We start from the raw sequence: 11255 nt of genomic DNA, 5'->3' as shown, positions 1-11255 counted from the left end.
TCAGAATAACTCTTCTGTCTCCATTGTACTTATTCCCTTTAAAGATAATGAGAGGGGTAAAAGTTGCTTAGCTAACATATAGATATTTATTTATTCAGACCAAAATATAAAAAAGTTGCATCTACCTGAGTGTAATGGCCAGTCACAACACCTGGTGGTTTTGCTCCAATTCCATATGTGAAATCTTTGTCTTCATTGTACTAGACCTGAATAAAATCACATGATGTGAAAGGGCCAGATGACATGAAGAGATTTTCACCACATCGTACATCTGAAAAGAGAAAGAAATGCATAAAAACCACATGTGAGAAAAAGGCAGCACAAGGTAGTATGATTTCCAGGGAAGTTCTCATCCCAGATAGGACAGCAGGATTTTTTTCCAGTTCAGTAACATCACCCTTTGTCAATACTGAAATTGTCACTTGACCAGTATGCAGCATAGCCAATGTGTTTGGCTGGTAGTTTGGTGGTTGACAGACCTTCTGCATGTCCGTATGTACACCTGCACATGTGAACCACAGATTGATGACTGTAGTTTTGCTATTTGGAAGTTAGCAACCTAGTCATTATTCAGGTCGCAGGTCAATAATCCTGGGACAATCTCAATAATTCAAAGCTTAATTCTGGTACACAGGAAGGTCTATACTGTCTTCACCTACTGTTTTTATTTATATCCAACCCTACTGCATTAGTTCTCATCTGGGGTTCACCTTAGCAAGAAGCAGAGGATTTGGTTTTTTAGGCAGAAAGTACGAAGACTAAAGAACAGTCCACATCTTACATATAGTATAGACAGAGGGCAATCAGCACCACATCGAACACTGATCATGGCTGTTGTCAACACAGTATAGCTGTAACTTCAATATACAATGACTGAAGAAATTATATGAACCTCTAAAACACTAAATCCTCTAAGCCTAAGCACAGGCTGCAAGTTGCCAGGGGATTTAAGAATGATGAGTCTTGTTTTAGCAATTATGCATAGCACCTGCAGCGGGATTTGAACCTTCACTCTTTACCCCTTCTTTCCCATACAGTTTCACCCAGCACATTCAGGCTGGTTTCTGCAATAAATGGGATCTAGCTTCTCTTTCTGACAGATATTGTGAGAGGATGTGCTTTCTCACTATGATTTTTTTTTTTTTTTTCATTCTGCTGACGGAAATGGGATAAACCTATGTAAAACTGATGCAGCTGGGATGACAATGGGGTAGAACTTTTCTCAGTTAGTGGACAGACTTACATCTAGAATTTTGCCTTTGTCCCATGCACCAACGAAATCACATTGAATATAAATGGCATCACAAACAAACAAAGAAACAAACAAACCTTCAAAACCACACTATTCACATCAATAACATATATGACATTATTCAGTTACCATTTATGCTTCACTTAGGGATTTGCCTCATGTCAGAAAGCCTGTGACTTAAAATACAATGATTGGCCCAATTTTGGGCATTCCTTGCAGCTGGAGGAGACCATTCCTTAATGAAAGAAGAAAATATTAGTCATTCAGACCTGTATGAATTAATAATCCCTCATGAAGGAACAACATTTGGAAATTACACTTCAAATCAGAAAAAAAACATGTAGAAAATCCTTTTCTTCCCCTTTTTTGGGGGGTAGGCGGAGTAGGAACAAATAAACCCAGGAGAATAGAAACTGTGAAGAATGATAAAGAACACATCAGAAAGAAATGAACAATGCTGTGGCTCCTATTTTTCCTTTTCTTTTTCCTACAAAATAAAGAGACGTTGTTTATACACCCCAAAATTTTCCAGACTTCTTTATTTCCACCTGCTCAGCTTTATGTTTCTCTTGGCACTGGCCATGTTTAATCCTTAGGAAAGGACTGGAGAGTGAATTTGTGGGTAAATAAAATAATGTGACTTTGCATACAGTCCTGTATCTCTCATAGAGTCCACTACTTATTAAAAATAGATTTACAGTGCACAGCTTACCATCTTCTGCATGTTGTTGGCAGTTGGTTTCACTCCTCTCCTGAGGGTATTATGTTTGTCAGCAATCAGTTTTTGTTGATCTACTTTGCTAGTTGACAGAACATCAAAAAGTTCCAGTTCCTAAACTGAAAGAACATGATTTTTTTTTTAAATTGATCTTTTTTATTTGAATGTAACTAAATTCTGAATCCTGCCTAGGAAATATTAAAATACCAAAATACTAATATCAACCAAGCAGATGGTCCTTGTCATGGAAGAGGTATTGTCATACGCTTTGTATTCTAAGTGTATCTAGGGGTGCTTCCATGGGGAATGCTGCTTTCAGTGGATCTGCAGTGTAGACCTTACCAGTACTAACACTGGTTCCTACATCATATTTGCCAACCCTCTGTAGATGGCTGAGATATCCTGGGACATCTCATGTGCCTGTAAACTCTTAAATGTAGGCAACAGAATCAGGCTTATTTTACTATTATTGTAATATCCTTCAGGAGTAAAACAAGATCTAAAAATCAGCTAAAGATGTAAATGTGGTTATGATGTGTGATTCTTCAGTATTTTAAGCATGTCTATCAACCTTTTTTATTGAAGGAACTTGTTTAATCACAGGATCATCACAGATCTCTCGTGGTACCTCATGAGGACATCCCACTGAACACAGAAGTGTGTCTATGCTTTTCATGCCATAGATTTTTTCCTCTCCTTCTATAACTGATAGCACTTCTCAAACTTTTCATGTGTTTTCAAATTAAAAAATAGCCATGCGAAGAACTCAGCCTCCTCTTTAGAACAATTCTCACTAGTCTTTTAGACTGCAGCATGAAAAGCAGAAACTGAAGAATTAGAGGGAAATGTAGTCAAGCCTTCAGTCACCTCAGTGTTTCTGAAGCAGAAGTAATGAACTTCAAACTTCAGACCAGTGGGCTGTGAAGAACCCCTCTAAGTGTACATGACGTACGTTAGTTCATTCAGCTGTTTGAGGGAATCAGTGATACATGTTAAGAGAATGGGACACTAAGCAAAGGGAAAGGCACATAGCTCAGGACCTCTAGGATGAGAAAGGGAGAGTTAGGTAACCACTGCCTGTAAAACTGTGGGGAATTAACAGGAGGAAGGCTGGATCTGTGGGAGATCCAGATTACTGGATCTGTGTACAGGATCTTCTGGAAAATGTAGCTATCTCTGACCCAAATGATACATAACATTGAGTTTATGGATGGTTTAGAGTGCAAGTGTGGAACCAGTCTACTGCTTTAAATTAAACAGACTTCAAGGATAAATGCTTTCCAGATCCTTGATATCTAATCAGACTCTTTCTGCATATGATCAATGTGCATAGGAAAAGACATATTCAGTCAGACCATGAATCCCTTGGTTTCCATCCAAATTTTCTGAGTACAAAGTGTAGATCTTACCTCTCTGATGGACAGAGGCAGCACAACTGAGAGACACAGGAACATCACCGGCAGGATCATCTTGGAAAAGGGAAGAATGAGGATTTAATTTATTTTTTAGAGAGGTTTCATTTATCTGAATATATACTGCACCTTTCTCCTGTGTATTTCATGGCTTTTTCTCAAGTAACAAGGTAATGTTTCCTTTCTCTTTGCCTTCTATCCTCCTCTCATTTTTAGAAGTGAAAAAATAAAATTCCTTCCTCCTCTGCACTTCCGAAGTTCTATGCATCAACTGCTTTGTACATGTCATACTTGCTGCTGTCATCCTGGCCGAACGCCTTCACCTGAGTTCACAGCACAGGAGGACATCTGTACTTCCCTTCCTGTAGGAAGCTGCCTGCTCATTGCCGCACTGTTGAGCAGCTGGATTGGGATTTTCACTTGTTTCTGTGTCTGTGTTAAACTTTCCCTAGCCCCCATCACCAGCCTTGACTGGACTGCATTGGTTGAAAAGGGAATTAGACACTCATCCTATAGGCAGACCTCTACGCTTAGGTGTCCCTTACTTAACGACCAGCACTGTGAAGCCTTGCACGCAAGTTTGGAGTGAACTGGCTGGACCAGAAATGGACCAGCACTGGCTTACTCCAGAAGACTTGTTTCAGAAAGCTTTCTTTGTTTTTCTTTTTTTTTTTTTTTTTTAAAGACAATTCTTGATTATATTGCAGGTGCTGTGGAATGGCAAGAGAAAGGAGTGCCTTCTCTAGTTGAAGAAGCAACAACCAAACTCTCTACTCCAAGACTACTTGCCTAGGAAGCTCAAAACACTGTATCATCCCACTACAGTGATCCGGGAGGTAATAGGTCACTTCAAAGTTCCGGTGTCTGATTGCAATCAGTCATGGGAGTTACATTTAGCTTGTTTCTGCTTAGCTACCTTGGGCAGGCAAACAGGTGACCGGAGTGGAATTTACTTATTTTGACATTTTTCCCAGCCTCCTACTCCGAGGGAATTTATGGGCATGTTGCCACGAAGGTATATTATTGGCCTAACTTCTTACTTCCTTTCAAGGGGCTGCTGGGTTTATTTGTAATTTTTTCCTGGGGAAAGGCCAATAGGATTTGCTGATCTTTCCATATTCAGCAAAGACCTTTTACCTTGAGGCAACCGGTTTATATAAAACACAAGGTGCTTCAGCTTGTGGAAAACATGTGGGTAAGAAAAACTACTTTTCCAAATGGTACAGCAAGGCCCATTTCCCTCATCAGCTTTTTTACATTACACTGGAGGTGACCCACAGTCCCCAGCCTGCAGCAGGGATGCTGCTCCAGTGCTGCTAAAGGGCAAAGCACATTGAAATGGACTGGAACTATGGGCAGCTGTAGCTCAGAGGCCAAAAAAATGGATGGACTGGCCACATTTGTAGGATTAAACTCTCACAGCCTCCAAAATAAGATGACCTATTCCAAACACTTACAGTTTCAGAAAGATCTAGTTGATCCAGGGGAAAAACACAGTGGGAACTATTCTGATAATTAACAGTATAAATCATTGATTTCCTCTTCTTGGTATTCCCTTATGCCATGTATGTTTTATTTTGACATCCCTTATACCTTCTTGAAGTGCTTTGGAACCTCGGAATTTTTTTCTTACTATTTTTTCTGCCATTTATTTCTCAGAAATAAATTTTGTTACAAAACTTTGCAGTGTGTATGACCTAGGTGTTCATCAATAAAAGATTATACGCCCAATAACATGAAAAATTATTCTTTTCACTTCATTTCTAACTAGAAAATAAATAGAGGTGGGAGTTATTTTTAGCTCTACCCAAGTTACAAGGAAAAATACATCTTTTGCGTCCAAAATGTGATGATATGCAGATACAAAACAACCCTTTTTGCACCTAAAACATATAAAACCAAATTCTCTATTTCAATGGAAAGAAAATTTTCATTGAAATTGTGAAGCTTTCTATTTTGCAAACTAAACTGAAGAAGAGATGAGATAATTATTCATTCACTGTAATATTTTCTATGAATTAACTTACAATTAAATGTAATTGGTAATTTAGTACATGATACATGTTTCAAAATGCCACTGTTTTTTAAGACCCCGTGGGTTTCCTGCTCCAAGATATTAGCATACTTTTGGCAATTCCACTGATTTCAACCAAATGCTTATAGTTTATGAGATGTAAATTTAATTGCTCTGCATTAATTTCTAGGCACTAGTCCTAAAATCAGTCTCTCTGTCCCCCTCCCTGTTCCACCTCAATCAAACATAAATCAGGACACATGCCAAGTCTTACTGACTTTCCTGCAACTCCATCTGTGTACAGGGATCTGCCACGGAAAGATGGTGCTTTAACATCCCTATTTTGTATGAGTTTAGCAAACTTGTGTGAATATGTTTTTCTCACCTTTCCTCAAAAAAAAAAAAAAAGTATCCTAAATTGTTCATACAATTGAATATCCATACAAAAGAACATCCCCATTATTTTTTATTATCCTTGAAAAAGACCTGAAATGGAATAACATAAGCTGTCCTTTAGCTTGTACAGCATTGTTGCACAGCCCTAATTAGCAGCCACCTTGCACAAGTGTGGGAAGTTGCACAAGGTGTTAATTTCCCCATTCTGAAAATAAGTGGTGATAGCTACATATAGCAATAGAATATACTGAACTGAATATATATCCAGTTCAATATGTTCGGTCTGTCTCTGTCTTTTTCTATGTACATATAACCTGCCAAGATACTGCTTTCTTGCATACAGGCAGCTTTTCATCTATTTTTGTTTGTTCATCAATTCTCTCTCCCTTTTTTTCAGCTGTGTTACACTATTGCCTATGTAATACTTATTTTTCACTGAATAAAATCTTTTTCTGTGACTGTCCTAAATTGTTCAAGGAGTCTTCTGACAATAGGTTGCATTTTAATAGGTGAAAAAAAATGACAATACTTAAAGCAAACAAATCAATGTAAATCCTACCTTTGGTTTCCAGGAAGATCAAAAGTTTCTTCCTTCCTTCTTCAGATGGTTGTGGAAGGGTCTGGGGTTCTTCACTGGAGGGTGATTTATAGTTCTTCTGTTTCCTGATAGGACAAGGTGACTCAGCATCACAGGTATTATAAAATTCAAATAGTGACCAGATAGAACCATACATTTGTCAAGTGCACATTCCAGTAAGAGGTTGTTTGTTTGTGTTCCATTTCAATTTCCTCTTACTTCTTGTACTGGAAGAGGTTAAATACTCTGAAATGAGTTTTGTATGTAGTGCTCCTTATGTATGAAATTTGCAGTCAATGCGATTGCGAGGTACAATGGCTCTCTGCTAATGATTGACGCATCCAGTTGTAGTAAGACTTGATCTTACTCTCCAGCAATGCAAATAAACTCAGCTGGCTACTGTAGTGTCTCCAGATTGACACTGTCGTAACCAGGACGGAATCTTGCCTATTGATTTTTCCATGGGGGTACAAGAAATCTTGGGCCAAGTTCCTGTTCATGCTATGGCTCCTTTACATCAATCCTATCATGTGAAAGTCAGGGAGACAAGGATATTTCTATAATTGGTACTTTTACCCAATATTGGATAAAGTTTACAAGACTATTGTGCGCACTAATATTAAAACACATATTTGTTTCGACATTTCCGAGTACAAGGGGCAAGATGACAATGGGTGGAAATACTGCCAGATCAGAAAGGTACTTGTGTGCACATTGACTGTTTCTGTCCAGATTCAACCTTGAGTAACAGCAGCCCAGAGCAACTGTCATTGCCTGCTTTTATATAAAATGTTATTTTCCTGTTCAAATTCAGGTCTTCCTTCCTCATGGTAATTCAACTCTTACTCTAGTCCCTTGTGAAGTGTGTCTTCAGAGCAATCCTTTGCTTTTCACTACCTGGGAAACAAGTACATTGGCTCTTCCAGACAAAATGGTAGTGGTGTGATTTGTTGGTTTGTAATTATATGGAAAGGAACACACTGTCAGCAAGTTTGAGGTTGACTCCAAATTGCAGGGAGCAGTCAATATGCTGGATAATAAGGCTGCTGTTCAGATGAATCTCAAAGAGCTGAAAAACTGACCTGACAGAAATTATCTGAAAATGAACAATTGGTAGAGATCAATTGTCTAGGGAGCAGCTCTAACAGAAAATAGTTAAGGGTTGTGTTTGGGTGACAAGTTGCTTAGGAGTAAATAGTGCTCCCTTGCAACAGTGAGAGCTAACGATGTCCTGCACTGCATTAGCCACGACGGAGGAAGAGTACTGATAACAGTGCTTATACCCACTTTTTCAGCACTTCCGAAACTGTGTCTGGATTATTGTGTCCATTTTTGAGCCCCCAGTGTATGAAAGACAATAATAAACTGGAGAAAGCCTAGCAAAGGGACACTGTATCAGCAAAAGAAAAGTCAGAGATGGACTCTTCTACAACACGGACATGAGGTAAGACCCACAGTTTGCAACCTTGACTAGATATAAAGAAAAATAATTTTTACAATGAGGCTTATTAAACATTGAAGCAGATTGACTATGGAGGTGGTAGATTTTACATACTTGGAGATATCCAGAACTGGACAAGGTGGTGCACAACCTAATCAAAGTTTTAAAGTTCATAGAATCATAAAATGGTTTGGGTTGGAAGGGACCTTAAAGATCATGTAGTTCCAACCCCCCTGCCATGGGCAGGGACACCTTCCACTAGACCAGGTTGCTCCAAGCCTCGTCCAGCCTGGCCTTGAACACTTCCAGGGATGGGGCATCCAGAGCTTCTCTGGGAAACCTGTTCCAGTGCCTCATCACACTCTCTCCGTGAAGAATTTTTTCCTGATATCCAATCTACATCTCCCCACTTTCAATCTAAACCCCTTACATTTTGTCCTGTCACCACATGCCCGTTTAAAAAGTCCCCCTCCAGCTTTCTTGTAGGCTTCCTTCAATTTGGTGGTGGTCTAAACATGGTGTTAAACCAGATGAGCTTCAGAGGTCCTGTAAAACAAAAACTGTTCTAAGGTTGTATGATGTTTATATTGTTTACACTGGAAAAGCACCAAATGAAACTCTTCTTATTTTACTTGTTGACAAATATGTCAATTTAATTAATTAGTGAGACCCTATAATTGTTATATGCGAAAGCAACTGTTACTAAAATAATCATTATAACCATTGTTAATGAAAAAATTTGTATTCAAGTGTTCAGTGAACCATGGAACCTAAGAATAGATCCTATTATGTTCATGTCATTCACCTTTCTGCCAAATATACACCGAGACCTCTTGAGTCACCGTCCCACTCAAGTGTATGAGCTGTGTAAATGCCTGAGTGAATGATTCAGAACATCTTACCTGCAATAACATTTGCGTGAATAAAGATTTTGTCTTGACACTTCATAAATTGTTCCTATGGTTTTTTATTACAGAATCATAGAATAGTAAATTAGTGTTAACGTGGAAGGATCACCCCCATTGACCCGCTGGCGACGCTCTGCCTTCTGCATCCCAGGATGCAGCTGGTCACCTCTGCTACAAAGGTACATTGTTGGTTTATATTTAACTTGTTGTCTAGCAGAGACCCTGGTCTTTCTCTGAAAATCATCTTTCCAGCCAGTCGGTCCCCAGAATGTACTAACATATGGGCCTATTCTTCCTCCGGGGCATGACTTTCTTCCTGGAGAAGAGGAGGCTCCGTGGAGACCTCATTGCAGCTTTCCAGTATCTGAAGGGGCTACAAGGGTACTGGGAGAGGACTTTTTACAAGAGCCTGTAGTGATAGGACAAGGGATAATGGGTACAAATTGAAAACAGGGAGGTTTAGATTAGATATCAGGAAGAAGTTCTTCACGGAGAGGGTGGTGAGGCACTGGAACAGGTTGCCCAGAGATGCTGTGGATGCTCCATCCCTGGATGTCTTCAAGGCCAGGCTGGATGAGGCTTGGAGCAACCTGGTCTAGTGGAAGGTGTCCCTGTCCATGGCAGGGGGGGTGGAACAAGGTGATCTTTAAGGTCCCTTCCAACCCTAACCATTCTATGATTCTATGATTCTATGACTTGACATTTCCCTTTGCTTACCTTCACAAGGTTCCTGTTGGTTCATTTCTCCATCCTGTTGAGGTCCCTCTGAATGGCAGCACAACCACTGGGTATATGAGCCACTTGTTTCAGTTTTGTGTCATATGCAAATTTGCTGACTGTGTACTCTGTTCCATCACCCAGATGATTAATGAAAACATTTCATATTATTGGCCCCAGTATTGAACCTTGAGAGGAACCCACTGGTTTTTGGTGAACTTTCTTCATTTTCCTCTGCACTGTTTTGTTCTCAGAATTTATTTTAGTTTTACTCTGAACTGAAGTGCCTTGTTATCCCTTCAGAAAATTCAGTATTAGGTTTGCTGTTAATAGAAGATCTAATAAAGACATGAACTGTTGAATGTTTAGCAGAATTTGATCTATCCTCCTTTCCTCTCCGTCCTCCCCCCTGAAACTGTGTTCTTTTTATGCCTGGCTGGTCACTTTCATTAAGTTTGGGAAACTAACTTTGATGTCATTGAAGCTAGTCAGGCACATCTCCCTTGATGGCATATGGAGAAAAATAGACACTTCCAGGTTATGAACATTTTATCCTGTATTACTTATCTAAACCAGATTATATCCACAAAAGTCTACAAATGTCTGTTTTACTTCATTTACTCTAAATAAAGCCTAGAGCAACTGACTCAGCTGTAGAGTTCTGTACTGAAGATGTCTAAAAGTCGATGAAATACACCTCATCCACCGAGGAAGCAAAGTGGTCATATGCAGAGAAAACATGATTATCTTAACCTCACATCTTTAGTAGATCACATGAAGTCTCAGGGATTCCTAATGGGTCTGTATGCCTGGCATTGCTAATATAAATACAATCCTTATCTTTCTTACTGTTTTCATGCCAGCTGCATCTCATCAGCTATAAGCTACTTTTTTTCCAATTTCCAGATATGCAGAGGCCCTCCCTGTCTCCTGATATCTGTCCTTCATCCAGTTTTCAGATTCTCACCTTGACTTCCTCGTATCCTGGTGTTGACTTTCACCTTTTGGTTGGTAAATTTTCAACATCTTCAGTTTTTTTTACAGGAAAGCTGTCAGTAAATATTTGGAGAGCTATCTCTGAATCTTCCATTAACTTCTTCTTTGCTTTGATGCTTATAAAATATTTCAGTACAGTAAGCTAGCTCTACTCTGAGGATACTGTCTTACAAATAGGCCAAAATAGTTTTATTTTGTCTTTATTATCTCCATTTATTATCTCTCTTGATCTATATCCCTCTTTTGCCTTGTCTGGTAGCTAGATATACATCCTTCAGGAGGGAAAGCATTCATTTGTTCTCCTTTGTATAGCATCTTCTAAAGTAGTTTCTTAGTCCTGAACAAGGTCCCAGAGGCTATTACAGTAAGAACAAAAAGCACTAATACACTATATAAAGTATCATACTTTTGATTCCTCTCACCTGTCTTTAAACATTCAGATGATGCATATCGAGCACAAAATAAGTGTCTAGAGTCTCTCAATAGTCAACAGAGAGTAAGAGGTACCTTTCTTTTTTCCTATCTTATGTAAATCAGCTTCTGAAAGTATTGGTCTGTTCCTGTTGGCTACAAAGGGAGACTGATCTAGTCTAGATGCCACAAAAACTTCTGAAACCCGAATCTGAAAAAAAAAAAAAAAAAAAAAAAAAAATCCTATATATGGCAGGCAGTCTCCAAATATCTGGATGTTCCTAGTTTTGTTCCACTTTGTGACTGTGGAAAGAATTAAATGAGTATTAGAGGTTGAAAGAATTAGATGTTTTCGAGTGGAGGAAATAAACTGTGATGTGAATTGTAAGCTGTAGGAATTAATGTAGCAGGAA

At 39.0% G+C, this 11255-nt stretch overlaps 1 protein-coding gene across 1 annotated transcript; it reads right to left on the bottom strand.

The window, feature by feature from the left end:
- Positions 1–1391: 1391 nt before the first annotated feature.
- Positions 1392–3439, bottom strand: LOC104515249 (cysteine-rich venom protein bucarin-like). Its single transcript, XM_010159158.1, has 3 exons — positions 3380–3439; positions 1965–2084; positions 1392–1487 (listed from the first exon to the last, which is right to left on the bottom strand). Exons 1-3 carry the CDS (start codon positions 3437–3439, stop codon positions 1392–1394), a joined length of 276 nt encoding a protein of 91 aa, XP_010157460.1.
- Positions 3440–11255: the final 7816 nt, after the last annotated feature.

This window comes from Eurypyga helias, unplaced genomic scaffold (assembly GCF_000690775.1).
Source record: "Eurypyga helias isolate BGI_N326 unplaced genomic scaffold, ASM69077v1 scaffold1379, whole genome shotgun sequence".
NCBI lineage: Eukaryota > Metazoa > Chordata > Aves > Eurypygiformes > Eurypygidae > Eurypyga > Eurypyga helias.
Note: the sequence above shows the minus strand (reverse complement) of the source record. Positions and strands in the feature narration are given on the sequence as shown.